Below are 22,873 nucleotides of genomic sequence, written 5' to 3' on the forward strand. Positions count from 1 at the left end.
GAAAGAGGAAAACAGAAAGTTAGATTGTTAGAAACAGGGTAGCATTGGCTCCTAGCTCTGTGAGCAGTAGTCTGCAATTAGAAACGTGATTATATTGAGCATGACATAAGATGGCACCCAAATTATCTGTTTCTTACTTCCTAGAACTCATACAACTTTGGAGGTTGGCACTGATGATGACTCTTTTTTGTGGTATTCTAGCTTTTCTGTTTTATACCTGGTATGGCGCATTTCTCAGGAAATAATCCTTGCACAAGTTGCTTCTGATTTGTTTCCATTTTGGTATACACAAAATGGTGGCACACATTTAAGACAGACGCACAGAGAACACTATGGAATGTGACAGCAGAACATGGATTCTTTACAATAAAAATCCATTTGCTGAAGGTGTCTTCAAAGACATACTTATTTTTTGCCTTTTGAAATGGCAGCACAGGATGCTATGTATCTCAAGATAATCAAGCAGCTGATGGGTTTTGGAAACAAATGTACATTGCAGATGATAAAAAATGGCTTGTTAAATGTGTCCATTTCAATCCACATGTTTCCATGAGAACTGACTTTTTTCCTCTGTGTGACTCGCTTCACAATCTCAAAGCAATTTAAAGTGCTCTTCTAACATTTTAAAGTGCAAATAAGTATATTGAGAATGTATTTGAAATATGGCACAGTTCAGTGGAGATGTTTAGGCCAAGGAGGGATCACCAGGCATAAAAGTAACCCTTTCTTTTGAGTAACATAGCACAGACAGTTGCAGTATTCAGAGCCTCAGTTGCACAATGCTTATTACATAAAGATAGGTGGATGGGCATGGCAATGATCCTACAAAGGTTAAACTAAAGGGACAGTGGATAGAACAATGATGTATTCCATTTCCATGACAGATCTCGACACTTGCTCAAAACAATTTGTAGGATTATGATTAATAAAATCAACCCAATGGGATAAAACAGACCATTGAACAATCAAAGATATTAGATATGAAATAATTAGCCAACTATTCGTGCTCTTTAGAATTTGACAGCATGATGTACATAAACCACATTACAAGGTTTCTTGGTGAGACCCTCATCCCATTCTTACAAACAACTCTTTAATACTCCCCCTACTGAGAGGAAGGGCGGGATAGAAATCAAATAAATAAATAAATAAATAAAGGTTTAGAAATGGAAATGGACTGTCTTCAAGTCGAACCCGACTTATGGCGACCCTATGAATAGGGTTTTCATGGTAAGCGGTATTCAGAAGGGGTTTACTATTGCCTCCCTCTGAGGCTAGTCCTCCCCAGCTGGCTAGGGCCTGCTCAGCTTGCCACAGCTGCACAAGCCAGCCCCTTCCTTGTCCGCAACTGCCAGCTGGGGGACAACTGGGCTCCTTGGACTATGCAGCTTGCCCACGGCTGCACAGGTGGCAGGGCACGTAACCCCTGAGCCACTCACTGCAGCTCTAAATCCTCTGTTTGCCCCTTGTGAAATGGGTGAGGAAAGGAAATTATTCCTTGAAAAAGTACCTTTCTCATTGCTTCTTTATAGTGCAATATCTGCCATACTGACTGCTCAATGCATATTGGGCAACAAATTGCCACTGTCTGTGGTGGGGATTGAATGGAAGACTTGGAGGGACTGACAAAATTCCAGACAGGTAGTGAAACTGTGAAGACGTATCACAGTATTAAAAACTTTCCTCCATGCAAAACATTTAATTTCCCAGAATGGAAAAGGGATTTTAAAAAATAAAAGTAAAAAATCATGGTGTTAATTATTTTTCTCAATACATGAGACATACTCATGGATAGATGCAGAAATTAACTGATTCTTTTTGGAACACCCCTTCTGCATAGTTTGGTATTTCGAAGACAAAGATAATATGGAAACAGAAACATTGTGTTGAGCTGTGTTGTCAGTCATTATGTTGGGTAATTTTCTGCTTTTTCTACTGAAGGTCACTGTACCGTGAGCAGATTTGAGCTGTTGTGCACTAGCAGGCCCAAGCACCTGGTCCATAATTATTTGCATGTAACTGAACACTGCTGCATACTGAATTCCATAGGCTTTATAAAAGGGATAGTGAACCTGTGTCCCTCCAGATGTGTTGGACTCCCAATTCCTATCATTCCTAGCCATTGGCCAGCCTGATAAGAGCTGGAATTCAACAACAGCTGGAGGGCCAAATGTTTCAAATCCCTGCTGACCCACTTTCACCAGTTGTGACTATGGTGCAAATAATAATGCAGACAGTGAATATTATAGTCTTGTTAATGTGACTCTTGGATTTTGGGGGAGTTTGAGTCCTCTAGGAAGTATCTAATGAGGCTTATGGGGATCCATAATAACATTTAATGTGCACTTCTGGAGCCTCAACAAAAGTCAAACAAAATACTCAAGGAACATATATTCCAGAATTTCATTCAAGACTAAGTTTCCTATAGTTAGTTGTTCTCCTGTAGTATTGTGTTCTAAGTGATAACTTATGAAAATGGGCAAACCAAGGAAGCATCTGATCATGTGTAGCTTCCACCTACATGCTGCAAGTGTGAGTGTGTGTACTGGGGTGGTGGTAAGGAGTCATAGTGTTCTACTATGCCCCATACATGTAACATAGCTGCATATATTTCGTGCAATCTTTCCCCTTCAAAAAAGAAAGGGGAGCTCACATTAATCTCTGGTAGGTAACTTCATATTCATATGTAATATTCTAGATGTGATGTGAGTTGTTAAGTCTGGGATACTTTTGCCAAGCTAAAGGTCACAATATCCTTGCTGCCTGCTCTGGACTGGTAACTATGACCTTTATTCCAAAATGCTAAGATGCTAGGGCACTTAGAACTTCTGGAAGGCTGGAAGACGTTAGGAGGAGAATATATTAACAATGTTACTTAATCTGACTGATTGCTTTGTCAATGCAATTATGTATGCCATTATTAAACCATATGTATATATTACATTGCTTTAAGTTGCTTAATTTTCTCCAAATTTCATAATAAGACATAATCTTCTATATGCCTTAAATTAAGCGTTGTGCACCAATAGAACTGATTGATTCATTGCACTAGTTATGCTTTACTCTGTCTCACTGAATTTCTACTGAGCAAATTCCAGCCCTGATTGATGGACACAATACCAGGAATTAGCCTGGTATGCACTTTTCTCTCATGCAGAATTTAAGATGAGGAAAACCTGTGTGTGTGTGTGTGTGTGTGTGTGTGTGTAGAAATTTAGAAGGATATTGATCCATGGTCAGGGAGTAATCGTAAAGGTATTAATGTGTGCTTTGCCAAATCCCAGAATTTATTTCAAGGGGTCAGATAGTAAATATTTTATTCAGGGAAAAGTATACAGGGTAGGGGACTGGTACTATAGTCTGCCTCAAAGACTTGCAATACCCAAGAGATCAAGTCCAGGACATCCTTTTTCTGCTCCACGTTCCTCCTGACTTCCTCATTCAGACAAATGATAGGTTGACATTACATGAAAAATGACAAGTTATGGTTTGTGCTTTCTCTCCAAATGCATAGCTGTAATGGCAAACTATGATCAGGAAGGGAACTGGAGTGTGTAAGGGGAGGGAGGAGGAAGTTCATGAGCCTGAGGCTTAAACAAATGCCAAACCAGCACTTGTCTGTTATGTCTGATCCAGCCAAGTATATGAAGGTTGAATCTTAGAATCTGCACCACAATCGAGTTTTATTGGTTCAATTAAATAATACTGGAATTTAGTAGGGGACTAGAATTTTTTTTTTTTAGTTTCTTTATAAAGCTCGAGGTTGCAATTTTAACTCCACTTACTTAGGAGTAAGTCCCAGGTGTAATCCCAGTGTTTCTGGAAATTGTGTGTATTAATAAGCCAGTTGTGGGTGTGGTCAATTACATGGGTCTTTTCTATCTGAATATTGCCTGTTCAACAGGGTAGTAGGTAACAGGATGGGAAAGACCCACACAGTTTGTTCTATCCACGTGATTTCTTCATTTACATATCTCCCCAATGGTAAGACAGTACACCATGAAGAAATGGCACACAGGCCATTTTGGGTGCATGTGAAGGAGACTTCAGTGCATACAATGTGACTCTCATCTTCTTTAAAGACGTCTTAATCTGGGTCATGGATAGGGGGTTCATTCAAGCACTTTATTTAGAGTGATTCTCGCAAAAGCCAGAAGTGCAGATTTACTAGTCTAAAATTGAAAGTGTATCCAGTATCTCTTTAGATATGCCAAGAAAGCATAGAGCTCTGTTTTGCAGCATGATAAACTGAAGATATGTTGTTTACCTATTAAACTTCAGAGTAGATATACTAGACCTACTATGTAAATAGCTTATTTAGAAATAAAATGGTGATTCAACTGAACACTTTTGTAGCTTTTTGCAAGGTTTGAGTCTGTAATTTCACTATGTATTTAGGATTTATAACGATTTATAATGTTGTCTGGCTGAATTGTAAACAACTCCACCCCCCACATTTTAGTTATATATATTGTATAATGTATTTTCTTTCTTTTTTTATACATTCATAATAATGCTTAGAAATGTACACCACAGTAAAATGAGGACGTAAACCCAAGATTTTTCTCCTGTAATTTGAACCCAAAGCTAGCTGTCAATTGATTGTTCTCTCGATATTTACTTTGTGGGGGGGGGGAAGGAGTGTTTTCAGGCAGGCTGTAATTGAGCAAAATATCCATTTGGTTTGTGCACAAGACCTTGCTCCAGTATGAACACTGGATATTATGTGTGCCAGAGTCCTGGAGGGATTTGAAAGGACAGAGTCCCATGTTCAGTTGTTTGCTTTTGAATGGTGATGACACATTCCAATTCTAACTAAGCACACTTTCTTGCAAGTAAGTTCCATTGAAGACAATGGGGCTCATTTCCAAGTAAACAGATTTAAAGATGGGATACCAGCACACAAGGGCTACATTGATAATAAATTATAACAGAGAAGAATTACAGAGGAAGATACAATAAACTACAGACAAGTAATGATGAAATGATAAGATGACAGCTTGAAGAGAATATGGATGTTAAGTATAGCTTGGAGAGTTAGAGTTTGACAAAAGCTGTGGTGTAAGTGATTTTGAAACCAGGAGCGAAATTATCTTTCAGCCAATATGTTCTGGAACTTTTCTGCTGGAGAGCAATGCAAATTAACTTGTTTTCCATGCAGATGGTACTAAAGAGAGCAACTTAGCCAGTTAGTGCCATGTCGCGTCAAGTACTTACTTTTTTCTTTTGGCATTAATACCTTTTGCATCAGGTTTGTGTGTCACAATCTCAATGGAGTTTACCTATAGTCTGTGACATCCCTTGTTGTTTTGGATTTAAAGAACTGTATTCTAATGTCCTCTGTTGCCCACCATGGAGCTCAGGTTGATAGGAATTGAAGAAAAGCATCAGAATATAAAATGTGACAGTCTGTAACATATATAAGTTACAAGCAACATACAGTAATTTAAAAAAAACAAATTGTGAGAAAGAGAGAAAGAGAAACATGAAGAACATGTAAAGACTTAATTTGTTACTACACAGCAATTGTGTTGATTTTTAGCTATTCCAAAACTTTACCATTTGACTGTAATAAATATATTTTAGTAGTGCTATCATTTTCAAAAATTGAACTTATAAATGTTTTATTGTACATTTTAAAATGCACTTGGATGTCATCTGCATACCCATAGACTTTGCTTAGCATGCTAAACCCAGAGGCCCTTAAACCCAACCTACCTGTGAGTATTTACTCACCAATGTGTTGGACTGGATCCCTCCAGGAAGTGTAGGTCCCAGTAAAGGTACTTCAGGGAATAATCTCTCATAAACCTTATTGGCCAACGCTGTGACCTCCCTCCTAGACAATACCACTATTTAGAGGCACTGTTTCTTGGAGTGAGGTGACATGTTGGTTTACTGACATCTGAAGACAAGGGGTCAAAATTAGAGCTTGTGAAGTTCAGGCAGTCTTTCTTTAACAGATGACTCTGGAAAGGTGCAATCCTGAAAAAATGTTGTTCCTGGAAGCACTTTCCTTCCAAAAATGTACCTCAGAGAACTAGAGGTGGTCTTGCAGTACTTACAGCCTCCCTCACAGTGGTACTGTACCTATGAAATCAAACTAAAATAACAGTTTCATAGTAGGATGCTCTACTCAAAGAACAGAACAGATATCTGGGGATATTATAATATACTGACTAATGTAGCTGGGAGAGATAATCATTGCAGAAGCTGCCAGTCTCAGCCACTGCTTAAGATCTTATAGCACCACCCTCTGACTTGAGTTTAATTCTTAGATAATAAATACTATAATATGATGATCTGTAGATTATGAGATGTATGCCATTCAAGGAGCAGAGATGAATGTGAAGGATCATGAGAGCAGGAATGGTTTTGTCTTATAAAAGCAACAAGTACAGAAAGACTTTGGATGAAGTTTACATCATGTATAAAAGAGTAAGAAAAAGTATGCCAAGACTTGAAATCCACGCAAAACCCATTTGTCTGTTCTTGTAGCCATAAGTTGCTCTGTGCATGAGGAGTAATGTAAAACTGATTTACTACAAGATCCAAGACTCAGATGATCAGTGCTTCAGTTCCCCTAGTAAGGACTGATTTCTTTAAAAACCTAAAAAGTGTTCAATGGACTGGTCACTATTTTGCAAATATTTTCCTTGGCTCTGTCTGCTACCCATAAAATTTCTCTGACCTTGATAGTATTGCAGTGATGTTGATTTAAATTGGCACAGATGATGACTGCAGATGATCAGATGACCTCTTGTCATAGCTATCTACGTGATCTGTATTTGCCCCATTGTCAGTGGGCAAATGGCTTTGTGTGATGTCACACAAAGAAGAGCTCCTCATTTTCCACCCACTTAATCTCATATGGGCGACTGACATTCATATATTCACACGGATAAATGATTTGATAGTTAAGGGATCATAATACAATAGCCTCTGTTTCTTAACCATATATAGGGTGAATTAACTAGCAGAATATAAAATTTATGTTTCCGCTCTGAAGGCCAAAGTTTCAAGTTCAGGAGATAGTCAATAGTATAATCACTGAAATGTTTTGCTATTAAATACTGAGACATGCAGTATATTGAAGGAGCTCCTAAAATGTTGCGTTTTGAAACTATTTTATTTACTTCAAGGAGTCAAAATAGCTCAGACTGAACAGAAGTTTTCAAATAAGTTTAGGTTCAGTGCTAGTTCAGGGATGGGTGGGAGAGGGATAAAGATTCAAGTTCAGGTTCCATTTGCGTCCCCAGTTTCAAATGTAACAAAAGCAGGGTCAAAATGAATTTGACCCTGAACTGAAACCTTGACAAAACTTTTATTTCATAGAACCATAGACTTGGAAGTGCCTATAAGGCCATCGAGTCCAACCACAATCCCAACATCAGAACAACCCAAACTAGCATAACACTCCATTATTTATTAATTGTCTTTTAAATACAAAAATGGATGAAACATTTGCTGTTTCCAAACCACACATTAGAATGTGAGTGGACATTACGTCCACTACAAGGATGTCACTGAAAATGGCATCCCTCTGGTGTGTTCTGATGCTCTTACCATGTTACGTGGTGCAATCACATGATGTGTTTCTCCAGCCCCACCACTTTCTGCAGAGGAATCCCCAATGTGTTGACAGTGGAGCACATAGTAAGCATTCCCTAATGTTACAGGGGCAGGGAGAGAGAACTTGTGATGGAAGTGCCATTTATGGCATCCCCAACGTAATGTCTGTTCCCAAATTATACTTAATTTTCTGTGGCTTCCTTTTGGGAGAATAGGGGTGGAGTGAGGGAGCTGAGTCACAGTCATGTGTTTCGTTATCATCTCATCACTGGTCAAGGACAGCTGACATTGGAAAACTATACAAATCTCAATTATTGAAATTTTGGGCTCTTCTGTAACTGAAGGCCCAGAAATGTGCACAATTTTATCTTGTGTGGCTCTGTGCCAGAAAAAGCTTGGAGATGTGTAATATCTCCACCAAGGCACAGATGAGACATCAGGAAAAGTATGGGTTCTATTCCATATCATGTACTATGACATTCATGCTGATTTTTGTAACTAATCTGAAACAAAGATGCTTCTGGCTTTGCTATGCTTATTGTGTGAGCATACTCAAACTTGAACATGGGGATATTTCACTGACTATTTTGTGTTAGGTCTGAAATCATGTGGGACAGGCTTTAGGTCTGAGGCAGAATTACTGTGCAATAGTCCAGTTTCAATATAAAGTTTAGAAATAAAATACAGATAGATGAATATGCATATGAAGTAATAGGAAGATAGGGTGCTATCTTATTCCAAGTAAGACCACTGGTCCATCTAGCTCAGTATTGTCAACACCAGCCTTTCCCAACTAGTGGGCCACCAGATGTTGTTGGACCACAACTCCCATCAGCCTCAGCCAGCATTGCCAATGGTCAGGAAAGATGGGAATTGTGGTCCAACAACATCTGGTGGTCCACTAGTTGGGAAAGGCTGGTCTACACTGATTGGGAGTGGCTCTACAAGGTTTCTGACAAGGGTCTTTCCCAGCCTTACTTGGAAAGGCAACCTGGGACCTTCTGCATGCAAAGCATGTGCTTTGCCACTGAGCTATGGCCATTTCCATAATCTACTGTTACATTCATATACGTCCACTGACTTCATTGGGTTACACTTATGTGCAGCTATAGTCAGAAATCACCCTTCAATAAGGCAAAACAGGTTAAAGTAAACTATCACTTATGAGGTAGTTCAATGCAGTAGCTCTACTGCTTATTCAGTTCCACAAAGGCACAATGATCTAGACTGTCATAGGTGAATCTGCATGTTTATATAATTCACCTGTTTTTTAGATTCATCACCTCATCTTAGAAGAATCAGCACGAGCAAAAAGTGGTTATTGTATTGATTCTGAGCACTGGCCTAAGGAGCTGAATTTGTTCCTGCTTGTCTTGTAGACCTCTAACAAGACACATACTCATAGGCAATTATGAGGTTCACAAAGCATGGAGCCACATCATACTTTTTTCTCCAGCTGCATACCTCTAAAAGATCTGCTGGAGCCATTTTACTCTCCTCAGAATTCTGTGAGTTTTAATTGTATCACTTTAAAACTCTACAAGGAAATATATAACTTAACATGGTCTCTTTCGTTCACATGGACTGTACAGGCTAGAGAGCACAGTCAAACAGCATAGGCACTTAGAATGTGCTTCTACACTGTAATTTCCCTGGTATTGGCAATAAGGCCAAGCAAGTAGGGGTATTTAAATATAATTCAGTATTTTAATAACATTAAGACCAGAATAGTCCATTTTGAACTCACAGTAGACTAGAAACTGCATTAAACTTGGTTAGGGTGTTACTAATGTACCTAGAACAGAGTATTCATTAAGTTTGCATCTCCAGCAATTTTGTAATGCTTAGCAATTTGTTCCACATGATATAAAGAACCAAACAGTAGCTGATCACTACAGAAGCCACTATAAAGAAAGAATAGTATATTCCTTTATATCAGAAGGCGACAGCATCATGCCCTTGTTTTTAACAATCATTGCTGATATTACTTAGAATAAACATGGACATTGACAGTCCCTCCCTGTTACTATTATCCCATAGCCACTATCAGTGTGAGTCAGCTGACATTCACTGTGGCATCATCTCACCCTCAGGGTCAAGGCTGTACAACTGTTAAGTGTAACAGAAGTCTGGGTGTGATCTCCTGATGACGGCTGCCATAGGCTAGCTGCACGCAGGAAATGGGGTGTGATATAGAATTGGAGAAAAACAACACTGCCTGCTACCTCTGAATATTACAGACCCCTCACCAATGCCTTGTGACCCCCTCCTCCAAATAAACCAGCAAATGTTGCTGTCAGTTGTACTGAATGAATAAGTAGGTACTCTAATCCAACTCTATTAACCAAAGAACAAATGGGCTCTGGAGCTGATAAAAAGCAGAAACAGGTTGCTGGTGTCAAGGTTCACACATGCAAGCTGGCCACTTGTTTTCTCCACATGATTCTTCTCATCTATAGGATTGAGTGGAGAAACCTCAATGTGAACAGGAATGCACAAAAATGGCTCCTGGGACTAAATCCAGTACAGCTCAGTTCATACTCATAGCATCCCACATACAAGAAGAATAACACTGGAGATAAGAAATAGCCAGCAGGCCCTTTTATGCACAGGGATTGCATATGAGTGCAGAGCATTTATGAGAACACAACAGTTCCAGACTGAACCATGGATCCACAAATCTTATTGGGCAGTTGAATGTATGTGACACACTGCTTCATGAGTGTCTTCTTATCTTCCCTAATTTACAGAGCCATAAACATATTTACTCATGAAGAATGTGCTCCATTGCTTGGTGATGGCTTTGTGATAAGCATTTGCAACCTGAGGAGAATGGACAGAGAAAACCACATATGTGTGCGCAAAGGGTAAAATAGTAAAGAGGCAGTTATTTGCATGGATTGTGGCCAGCCTGGTGCAATGGAAGTCTTCAAATCAAATTACAGGTTTTTTTTTAAAAAAAACCCACAGAGAAAAATAATAGCAAAAATGAAAGCTCTTTACCATCTGGATGGATTTTACAGAGTTCCACAAAGGAACAACAGAAAAGTTAATTTTCTACCGTCACTTCCCCATCTCTTAGAAATTAGCATTTGGCACTGGTGAAGCCACACACACAAAGGAAAGTCACACTTCTTTTGTGTTCTTTCAATAGCATTCACATGCATGGCTATGAAATGGAAAGAGGAGATTTTTCACCCACATGGAGTGATAAACTAGATTTCCACCAAAAATAAATAAACAAATGATACTGCAAGACCATCATAAGTATAAACTGGTTCTTTAAATGAATCACTAACCACTAAGGTTTAGCATGAACCACTGTATAAATGACTTTCATTGCAATATGTCCCAGTGGGAAGTATTTTTTAAAAAACAAACTGGAAGTTGCATGTGGCCACAACCAATGCTAATTTAACCGTCTAAAATAATTTGTGGTTATTTTGTTTAAAATTACTATTTTTTCCACAGAATTGGTCAATGATATTCCATGGGTAGAGGTAGATTATGGGGTTGAACTAATCAGACCAAAGCCCTGTAATTTTGTGTGCTCTTTGAGGAGTCTCATAAAACTGAGATAGTCCCATAACTAACCACTAGCCATGGAATATTATAATATATTCCATGATGACTAGTATTTTTCTTCCCCATCTCCAATGTTGAACTAATATGAAATATAGTTTTAGTCTGGCTGGGAATATTTTCTTATTGCTGTCATTTATCATTATCATTAACAAAATGAAGTACCCTGTGATATTATCACCCATGGCTCTTTAGAACAAATATGCCCCAAATGGTCAATGTTCTACCCTTTTCAGTCAGCCTTTAATGTGAAGAGGGTTGAAGGAGCTGTAGACTGTGGACCTTTCACGAGGGGGCAGTGATGCTCCTCTTGTTCTGAACTTTAAATGCCAAGCTGCCCTGTGATTACATTGTTGCTTGGTACAAAATTGGTTGGGTTTCCTGCTGTGGAATAAACATCCTTACTTTTAGCCTTGTTTCCTTGTGAATCACATTGTGTTTCAGTTGGAAATCTAAGCTATCATTCTAATGGGTGGCTACTGGCTCACCATCTAAAAAAGACATGGCTGTCTTATGAATCTGCATGTATTGGTGTCATTTCATCCTTTAAGGAGGCACCTTGTTTCTCTAACCAAATACATGGTGGGAACAAAACATCAGGAGGGAGATTATGTACTTGTGTGTGCTTGTTTTCCTGGGCAAGAACTGTGCCCTTGGCTCCCAGTATGCTAAGAAGCATTCAGCTTTCGGGAACCATCATGATGTATTAATGCAGTCCAGCAACATATGCTGTAAAGTTCTAAAAAATATTCTTCCACTAGCTACATCATCTCTTCAAATCTTTTGAGTGTCCCTTTAAACGGGACCAATACTAAGTCTCCTATAGCGTGCACTCCTAAGTTTCACTTGTCAGCGTCTCCTGTACCGTTTGTCCCCTGCAACCTGTTATGTCCCACACATTGTTCCATGTGCGGTGGTGGGACGGTAATGGGATCACGTCCTACCCATTGTGCTAAGAAAGCAGTCTGACTGCATCTTTCAATCTCTGCAAACGATGGAGGTTAAAGGTCAGATGGACATTCCTCTAAGAGGTTTCCTACCTGCTCTGTTAATTTCTAACATTTCCTCTTGGGCGAGTGGGCATGTGTCGCTTTGAGTACTGTGGTGTGGAGAGTTTATGACAGATTTACAATAATTGGGGGATCCCAGCTGGGGCGGCCGTGGAATATGCTTCTTTTTTTTCTTTGGCAGCTTCTGCTTAGCCATGGCTAAGGAGTAGTACATTCCAAAATTGTTCACTATGACGGGTACAGGCATGGCAATGGTCAGCACACCCGCAAGAGCACAGAGGGCCCCCACCAGCATGCCTGACCAAGTCTGAGGATACATGTCTCCGTAGCCCAGGGTAGTCATGGTGACAACAGCCCACCAGAAGCCAATGGGGATATTTTTAAAGTGTGTATGTTCACTGGCACTAGGATCATTGGGTTTAGCACCTATTCTCTCGGCGTAGTAGATCATTGTGGCGAAGATTAAGACGCCCAATGCCAAGAAGATGATGAGCAGCAAGAATTCATTTGTGCTGGCACGGAGGGTATGACCCAAGACCCGCAGCCCTACAAAGTGGCGGGTCAGCTTGAAAATTCGCAGGATTCTCACAAACCGGACGACTCGCAGGAAGCCCAACACATCCTTAGCAGCTTTGGAAGACAGGCCACTGAGTCCAACCTCCAGATAGAAAGGCAGAATGGCCACAAAGTCAATGATGTTCAAGGTATTTTTGACAAATTCCATCTTGTTTGGGCAGAAAACAACCCTCATCAGGAACTCAAAAGTAAACCAAACTACACAGACCCCTTCAATATAGGTCAAGAAGGCTTCTGTCTCTGCCTCCCGATAGACGCGCACCTGGGTATCATTCCCAACAGTTTCCGTCTCTGTCTTGTTAACGATGGGATTGAATCTCTCATGGGTCTCGAGGCAAAAGGTAGTGATGGAAACCAGAATGAAGAAGAGGGAGGCAAATGCGATATACTGTAGAAAGAAAAACAGGAGAAAACTGTTAGAGTGTAATGCTTGTATGTGGGGGGAGGGAAATCAGAGCTTGGAAAAGTTACTTTTTTGGGCTACAGCTCCCATCAGCCCAATCCAGTGACTATGCTGGCTGGGGCTGATGGGAGTTGTAGTTTACAAAAGTAACTTTTCCAAGCTCTGAGGGAAACACAACACATATAGAGATTTGATTGGGAGACACTAATGAAAATAATACGGTAGAAGTAGAGGTGTCTGCCTGTAGATTCTCAGCACTCATTTTGCAAAGGAAGAAAGTCCTTGGCCAAGTTAACTTATGAACAGTGAAGAAGCTCATCTAAATTTAGGAAACTTCTTGTGCATCTTCTTATTGTTCCATGATATTTATTTTGTTTCCCTGGGCATCCTAAATTCAATTTCTTTTCAGAAAAACCATATGTTTAGACACTGTACTAAAGAGGATATGTGGATCCCATTTTGAGCTCCTGCACATTCTGAAATCATAAATAGAGTGTGACATATTAAATGCTGGAACTCATTTGCCAGAATATGTACAGTAGGTATGCATGGTTGTCTTTAGATGACCCCTGCAGTTGGTCAGAATTTGCTAGCAGTGTTCTCCATGTTAGCTATGCCAACAGCCCCTTCAATATGGCAGAAAAGCTGTAGTGTTTTGCTCTACATCATACAATTGGTGATACAATAACCTTCCACAATATTTCATTATTGAGAAAATACCGAGTATTAAAAGTTCTGTTTGCAGTATTATAAGCCGCAATGTGTTTATGTTTGGAAACAATAGCATAGATAGTCAGGAGTGTTGGCTGGACTCAAATTGTAAGGAAGGAAGGCAAAATGAAGAAAAACAGGGTGAAATGACAAGCAAGGGTACAGTCAGAATAAATAATTTAGGCTGCCATCCTAACCTTTCCCCTCCCCCACTGATGGGGCTTTATGGATTTTGGGGCCAGCACCTCACCTGCAGCCCTGCTGCTCATGGCAGCTGGGGAAGGGGTTAAGATTGCTGCACCATCCTGGAGCCAATGTAGCAATGTGGCCCAAATTGGGGCCCATGCCATCAAGCAATGGCGGTGGGACTGGCTTAGGATCCAACCTAGGCCTGCTAAGCCCTGCCCCTCACCAGAACACCCCTTCTAGGACCTTTCTGCTGGCTCGTTTTGCTGACACCAGCAGGCTTCCCACCCACCTGCACGTTTGGCAGTTGGCCGGAGGCCAGCTTAGCCAGGAGAGCTGGGTGAAGGGTACCTCCCCTCATTCACCCCCTACACACACACTGGGTTAGACTGCTCTGCCTGCCATCAAATCCAGAAATTCATCTAAGGTATGTTGGCCATGGTAACAGAGGTAAATAGGACAAATGAAAGGTGGCATCATGAACAAGCAAGCAGGAATAGCTGTGTTAAATAAAGGGTTTCAAAATAAAGTAAGGAACAGCAAACTATGAAGGCTGGACCAGAACACCTGCTGACTGCCCTATTTTTATAGTAGCAGAGGAGACCGAACCACTCAGGGTGGAAGAAACATTGCTGAATATGACTGGATGATGACTTTCTAAAACAAGTCCTGTAGAACCCTAACATTTCTCACAGGAAGCTTTATCAGGGAGTTTTCACATTAAGATTTGGTTCTTTTTGGGGGGAGGAGGGATTAGTGCAAGCCTAGAAGATAGTCATGCACATCCCACATGAATTGCCATATACCCCCACCACACATGCACGGAAAATCTGGCTTATGTACAAGTGGTGCAGGCAGCACAAGGGAAGCAGCAATGCCGATGTTTGAAATCCCTGTTTTATATTGCATATTTCCCCACAGGAGCTGCTTCACATATCTGGTTTGTATCAGATGCTAGGACGGAAGCACTGGAACCCCTGGAACCCCTCTTCCCATTCATAGCTTGTGGACTCCTCCTTGTTTCCAATGCAGGGCAGTCAGCCCTTCCTCCCAAATGCTGGAACATAGAGAGTCATACTAAGTCAAACACTGGTCCATCTTGCTCAGTTTTGTTCACACTGACCGGCAGTGGCTCTTCAGGATTTCAGAGAGCGAACATTCCCAGCGCAATCTGGAGATGCCAGGGATTGAATCTGAGACTTTCTGTATGCCAAGCAGATGCTGTACCACTGAACAATAGCTCTTCCCTAACCAAAGCTCCACCATCTCACAAGTCAGAGATGGGGAACCTGTGGTCCTCCAGATGTTGCTAGACTACAGTTTCCATCGTCCCTGATTATTGGCCATCTTGGCTGTGACTGATGGAAGTTGGAATCCAACAAAATCTGATACCCATCCCCATTTAATATTTTATTGCACACACACAGATCCTGACACTAATCCAGCTAGTCCTAGAAGGGCATGCAAATCTCATGAATACATATTGACTAAGAGTCTCTTCAATAAGCAACTCTTTGATTTCTCTCTTCTTGTATTTCTTGTCTCAGAAGGGGAAAAAAACAAAATGGTAACTGGTCAAATCTCCATGGGCTTCAATAGTTCTTCAATGAAACATGATATCTGGTCTATTAACTTTATCCTCATTAGTATGACAGCATGAATTTAGAAGTAAATTAATCTTTTTTAGGCTATTGCACTGTTAAAAACCTCCTGAAGGTGATAACACTCTCCCAAGGACACCACAGTTTCTAAATATTGATCCTCTTCCACTTCTGCCTGTATCAGTATAATCACTAGTGACAAAAGCATTTTTATTCCAGTACTAGTATAACTTGGATGAGAACTGTACTTTTCCTATTTATCAGTTTTAAAAATAGAAATAATAATAAAAACCACAGGAATTATTCACATGTAGTAGAACATTGCCCAAGGCATACTCACTAACGTCTAGTCTTGGAAATGAGAAGTAATGAATCTAGAATGTGGAACCATGTACAGAGGGACACCTTGACATTTGAAACATAAATGCTTCTTAGTAAAAGATCAATAGCCAATTTGACTGAGTGCCAGGATGGTATAATAGGCTAAATGTTAGTCCAGTGGCAGGGAACTGCAGACCCAGGAACCAAATGTGCCCCCAAGCCTCTCTGTTGTACCCCAGAACACTCTTCACACCACACCCCCTCTCCCCAGGCCACACCCCTCACTGGCCCTGCTTCCCATTCTCATTGAGTGTTTTTGTCTGGCTTGAATGAATCCTTGATAATGCCTTTTGCTTGCTTGGATATAGGTAGTCAACTGTATATCCCACCCTTCCTCTCGAAGGAGCAGCAAACACACCAACAACAAATATTTGACAGGCACCGTCTCTGTTGTCTTTTCGGTGCCTACTGAAGACCTTCCTCTTTCAACAAGCCTTTTAAGGAGAGACTGTATCTCAGTCTGCATCTGTGTTGGAACTGTTTTTTAAGATGTTTTAAAGTATTTTTAAAAAAATCTTTTAAAAAAAGATGTTTTATTGATGTTTGGGGGGTTTTGTCACTTGTTTGCTGCCCTGGGCTCCTTCTGGGAGGAAAAGCGGGATATTAACCTGATAAATAAAAATATAAAGCAATTTAACAACAACAAAAAGAAAAGCATTCCAAAAGTTTAAAACATTCTAAAACACAATTGCAGTTAAAAACCTTCTAATAATAGTTACAGTTAAAACATTTTTTTCATCCGTATGAGATTAGTGACTCCACATTCACATAATTGTGTTTTTAAAAAAATATTTGTTTACTATTTTGGGTAATCTGACTGCTGCAGGGATGAGACTGCTGGGACCAGCAAGGGGCAAGTTTTTCCACCTGTCTTGCCCCACCCCTCTGCCTGGCCCTGGGCCTTATCAGGAGGAGCTGCAGACTGAGCGATACTGCTGCTGGGGTGAGACTGTGCTGGGACCATCAAGGGGCAATCTTTTCCACCTGCTTTGCCCCTTCACCCCTGCTCTCAGTGACATCTTTCTGGGGACTGTCCTTTACCAGGAAAATGAATGCTTTTGGATAGCTGTTAATGCTTTTTAGAAATGCTATAATTTTTTGTAAATTGTATTGTTTTTATTTGTATTTTGTATTTGTGTTTTTATTTGTGTGTAAGCCACCTTCGGGGCCTTTTTGGCCAAAAGGCGGCCTAGAAATAAAACAACAACAACAACAACAATAATCTTAAGAGGCTGAGCATCGCTTATGGGTGACAAACATCAACAAAACCGCCTGCTCTTTCCTCAGCAACACCCTCCTTTTGCCACCACCTCACCTAGTGTTGCATTTTTATCTCCTTTATGTAAGAGAAGGGAGTCTTGACAAGTTTACTGATTAAAAGCACTTCAGGTTAAATAAGATTAACACAGTGTTCAAGAGCATTCAAAGAGCTTCACATCCATCTGTGGTCAGCAGCTAGAGTTCTTGGAGGGCTGCTAAGTGAAAGAGATAAATGATTGAGGGCAAAAGCTTTAACTCCCCCCCCCCCATCCAAGTGGCCTACTTCAGTAGCTCTTGCTTCCCTTTATTATTCTGCAGCAAGCCATTTCCCTCCAACCCTGTGGGAACTGGATATAATGCTGAGGATAAATAAAAATGCATTTGCAGTCTGCTTTCCAGGATCATTTGCATAAGGTCCTGACTAGTTCTTGAACTCCCATCAAACTCTTTCTGGAAGTCCACATTTGCCCATCAGTTGGATCGATGTGTTTGTCCCCAGTGGTGTATATAATGTTTACCCCACATATACAACAGTGGTAGTGTCTGGACAAGGCCCAACATTCATGTGTGAGGCAATTCTTACCTCTGAGACACAGACCTTTGAGAATAACCAAAGGTTACTAGGGGACTGAAGAAGACCTGCCCTGGGAGTGAGTATTTGAGCATCTGGGTGCTTGCTGCTTACTCCTTTGGGGTGGTGTCTCTCAAGACAGCTGAAGTCCCTGGTAAGTGCTGCAAGGACTGGGACCCCCTGCCTGACCCTGGCTCCAGAGAGAGCCTGTAGTCAACCTTGCAGCCTCTTGCATCAGCGCTGGCTGGGTCAGGAGGCATAAAAGCCCAGCTGCCAAAGGGACACCAAAGGGAGTTGCCCCTTGGGGAGACCTTAGGGTGTCCCGAGGGCGAGGGCACTACCCCCTTCTATTACCTTCCTTTTTTGTTTGTTTTAATTTTCTGTTAAACCAATCTAGAGGAGATTGGTGGTGGGGAGGGCGTGTGGTGCATCTGTAGTTCCTGCGAACTGAATGGTAGGAGAAAGTTGCCAGATGCCTTCAGAGTGAGAGTCTGTAACTGGCAGAAGGCTGACCCTCCCTGGGTGTGAGACAGGAGGGGGGAGTAGATGGGCCCTGTGTGAAAAAGTTTGAATGGGTATGACTGTTCCCAGTTCTCGCAGAGGCCTTCTGGGATAATTGGCTCCAGCAGGCTTTGTTGGTGGGCTTGTGTTGGGTCCATATCAGCTGTTTAGGAGACGTCTTAGTACAGAGGAACATGGGTGATGCCACCCCAATTTCAGTGATCATGGGTAGAGGGAAATATAGCCATGGGGATGTGGTGAATTACCGTAGAAGATGAGAGCAACTATCTGCGCCTTGTTCCTTGCTGTCACTCCTCTTATGGATGGGTTCCGCGTTGCTCATCTGCTGTGCCCACTGGCCTGTGTGTGTTGTTGTTCAACGCCAGATCAGTACACAAGACCACTCTCATCCATGATTTGATTGTGGATGAAGGTGCCAATTTGGTGTGCATTACTGAGACCTGGGTGGGTGAGCTGGGAGGAGTTGATCTGATCCAGCTTTGCCCACCTGATTACTCAGTGCAACACTAGCACAGGCTACAGGGATGGGGGGGAGGAGTTGCTGTAGTCTACAGAACTTCCATCTCTGTCACCAGGAAACCACTCTGTGTTGGAGCTGGCTGTGAGGGCTTGCACCTGGTGTCGGGCCGAGGAGATAGTAAACTAGGGTTGCTGCTGGTATACCGTCCACCCGGCTGCCCGGCAGCTTCTCTGACTGCGCTGGTGGAGGCTGTCTCGGCTGTGGTGTTGGAGGAGACCAGAACAATAGTGCTGGGTGACTTCAATGTCTATGCTGAGGCTGCCTCTAGTGTTCCGAATTGGGACTTCATGGCCTCCATGACGACCATGGGGTTGTCTCAAGTTGTCACTGGCCTGATGCATAGGGCAGGGCACACCCTCGACTTCGTTTTAGACCCTCCGGAGGCCCACTGTGAATTGTTTGCTAGGCACTTTGAGGGTAAAGTTGCTCGTCTCTGTAGCAGTCTTGATGCCCCCTCCACATCTACTGTAGTCTCCAATGAGGTGTCCAGTGCAACGTCTGCTGCAACTTCTTGGAAACGGTTTCAGTTGATGCGGCCAGATGACGTAGACAAGGTGCTTGTGATGATGCGGCAAGCAATGTGTCCTCTCGACCCTTGCCCTTCCTGGCTTATTAAAGCTTGCCGAGGGGGTTTGACTGAGTGGATCCAGAGTGTGGTCAATGCATCATTGCGGGAGGGAGTGGTTCCGGGTGCCTTGAAAGAGGCAGTGATCCAACCACTCCTGAAGAAGCCCACCCTGGACCCATTAGTTTATGACAACTACCAACCGGTTGCAAATACCTCCTTCTTAGGGAAGGTGATTGAGAGGGTTGTGGCGTAGCAATTGCAAGTACTCTTGGATGAAACAGATTATCTTGATCCATCCCAGTCTGGGTTCAGGCCTGGTTATGGGACTGAATCGGCCTTGGTTGCCCTGATGGATGACCTTTATGGGGGAAAAGGACGGGGGAGTGTGACCCTGTTATTCTTACTAGATCTCTCAGTGGCTTTTGATAACATTGACCATGGTATCCCTCTGGGCCGACTTGGTGAGGGTTATTGGAGGAACTGTTTTAAAGTGGTTCCGATCCTATCTCCGAGGTCACTCTCAGAGAATAGCAATGGGTGACTGACTTTTGGCCCCCTGGCAGTTGTGCTGTGGGGTGTCTGAGGGTACCATCTTGTCCCCCATGCTGTTTAACATCTATATGAAGCCCTTGGAAGCAGTCATCAGGAGATTTGGGGCGAGGTGTCAGCAGTATGCTGACAATACCCAGCTCTATTTCTCTGTAACATCTGAATCAGGAGAGGCCGTGCAAGCCCTGCACCGGTGCCTGGACTCAGTGGTGGGCTGGATGAGGGCCAATAAACTGAGTCTGAATCCTAGCAAGACGGAGGCGCTGTGGGTTGGTGGTTCCCGAGTTCGGATAATTGGTCAGTTGCCTGCTTTGGATGGGGTTGTACTCCCTCTGAAAGAGCAGGTCCATAGCCTGGGGGTGCTCCTGGATCCATCTTTGTTGCTAGAGGCCCAGGTGACCTCTGTGGCTAGGAGTGCCTTTTACCAGTCGGCTGATAAGACAGCTGTGGCCATTTCTGGACCAGGATAGCCTGACCACTGTTGTCCACTCACTGGTAACCTCTAGGCTGGATTACTGTAATGCACTCTATGTGGGGCTGACCTTGAGATTGGTCCGGAAGCTGCAGCTAGTGCAAAATGCAGCAGTGAGACTGCTAACTGGGGCAGGGTATCGCCAACATGTCACCTTGCTGCTGAAAGAACTGCACTAGTTGCCCATTTGCTACCTGGCCAAGTTCAAGGTTCTAGTTTTGGTGTACAAAGCCCTATACAGCTTGGGACCAGGATACCTGAAAGACCACCTTACCCCTTATATACCCAGTCGATCACTGTGCTCTGCAGGTGTGGGCCTCCTGCAGATACCATCTTATCAGGAGGTTCGTTCTGCATAATATAGGAAACGGACCTTTAGTGCGGCAGCACCTACCCTGTGGAATTCCCTCCCTTTGAATATTAGGCAGGCACCATCTCTGCTATCTTTTTGGCGCCTTTTGAAGACTCCTCTTCCAACAAGCCTTTTAAGTTGAGACCTATCGCAGTCTGCGTCTGTGTTAGAATTGCTTTTAATATGTCTTTTAATATGTTTTTAACCCTTTTCTTCTAAAATATGTTTTTAAAGTTTTTTTTAATGTTTTTAACGTTGTTTTGTTTTAATGTATTTTAAGGCCTTTTTATGATGTTTTAAAGTGTTTTTAGTGTTTCTGTTTGCCACCCTGGGCTCCTGCTGGAAGGAAGGGTGGGGTATAAATAAAATAATAAATGAATAAATAAATAAATAAATGGAGGACAAACTCATCTTTTGCCATGAAAAACAAAAGAAAAAAAATCAAAGCTGAGAGAAAGCAGCATATTCTTTCCGGGGAACGCAGGTGGCAATCAAATCAAGAGCAGTTAGAGATTTCTAGAGTTAGAGAAGACTGTTCTTTTCTCGTGAAATGCATTTCTCCCCATGCTGTGAGTCTCCTTTTCTAGACCAGGGTTCTCCATGAGGGCAGAGAGACTCTGTTTGCCATCAAGGGATGGCTGTTTTGCCTCACCCTCCAGCCTTAATAAGGAAGCTATTTCCAGAAGAACTCTGAGGAAACATTTGGGATTTGGGGGTTGAGGTATAAAAAGGATTGGGGTTTCTGGATACTACAGGGTTGCCAGGTGTCTGGTTTTTGCCCGGAGACTCTGGATTTTTGGGTCCTCTCTGGGTCTCCAGGTGAGTCAGCTTAATGTCCGGACTCTCAGCTTTCTTTCTTTATTTTTTTTAAATTGAGTTTCTAGGTAATCTGGTTCATGAGATATACACCAAAACGTCAGCCCCCCCCATAACTTCTATGAAATGATCTCTTAGCTGGCTGCTCTAACCCCGGCCTTTCAGGTTTGTAGCAATAAGTGAAGTCAGGGTTGTGATTGGCAAGGAATTTCTGGGCCTCCAAGCAGTACCTAGACCCCATTGCAAAGGTAGAAAACTATTGTTTTTTCCTGTTTATCTGAAAAATCTCATAAATTGAGTAAGTATATAGCTTTCAGCAGTAACAATAGTCTTTTTTTCTCTTGTGTTCATGAGTCAAACAAGTTTAAATTTCCCTGGTCTGTTGAAGAGGACAATGTTTTGAAAACCTTCCCAATATGAAGCTTTAATCCAATACTTGGTTTTCTGGGAGTAAAGCTTCAATGCTAATCCCACATACCCGGAGTAAACCCATTGAATTTAATAGGACTTACTTTTGAGTAGATGGTTAGGATTGTGCTGTAAATTAATGGGACTTTTGAGTGAACATAACAAAGGATTGTGCTTGTGTTGTAAATCTTTCTCTCCCTCTCCAATCCTATTTTAAAGCAATTAGGCAGGGCTTACATAGGTATCACTACTTTTATTATGTAGGAAACTGATACTGATTTTATTTTTTTAAAAAAATGTTCTGCAATGACCAACTGGTTTTGACATTAACCTATTATATGGGATCTATGTATTTTTATATCTCCAGTGTGTGAGTCTTCCCGACAACCCTGTGAGGTAGGATTGCCGATTGGAAACCAAGGCAGCTCACAAGAAGAAATAAATCCCTTTAAAATGCAATAACCATAACAACTATGAACAGTTGCAAAACAGCTTAAAGTGGCATGATTCTGAATTTTGGGTTGGGTGAGTGTGACTTATCACTTGAGGTTGGGTTCTGTGCACACTTCCCTGTTTGAGTAAGTCCCATTGAATATATTGGGACTTGCTTCTGAGTAAATAATCATAGGATTGCACTACAAATATATTTACAGGTTGTGTAGATAATAAACATCTTTGACAGTCTGCTTATATAAATATTTCTTCATACTATGTCCCGATAAGTATTTGATTTCACACTATCGTTGTACATTATTAGTTTCTCTACATTTTCAGTGTGCCCTTCTTCCTTTGGTGGTCATGGTTCCCCTCTGT

The 22,873-nt window shown here is 41.8% G+C and overlaps 1 protein-coding gene across 5 annotated transcripts in view; it reads right to left on the reverse strand.

Moving 5' to 3' along the window:
• The window catches only part of KCNC1 (potassium voltage-gated channel subfamily C member 1), a 175,670-nt gene that overhangs the window by 3,694 nt on the left and 149,103 nt on the right, over positions 1 to 22,873 (reverse strand). For 3 of the 5 annotated variants that reach the window (XM_061613096.1, XM_061613100.1, XM_061613099.1), the window contains exon 2: positions 12,195 to 13,128. In XM_061613096.1, the coding sequence (XP_061469080.1) occupies positions 12,195 to 13,128 (934 nt within the window). Of the gene's footprint in view, positions 1 to 7,932; positions 7,952 to 12,172; positions 13,129 to 22,873 lie in introns of all 5 variants that reach the window. The other 2 variants (XM_061613097.1, XM_061613095.1) reach the window with 2 other exon arrangements.

This window comes from Rhineura floridana, chromosome 2 (genome assembly GCF_030035675.1).
Source record: "Rhineura floridana isolate rRhiFlo1 chromosome 2, rRhiFlo1.hap2, whole genome shotgun sequence".
NCBI classification, from domain to species: domain Eukaryota; kingdom Metazoa; phylum Chordata; class Lepidosauria; order Squamata; family Rhineuridae; genus Rhineura; species Rhineura floridana.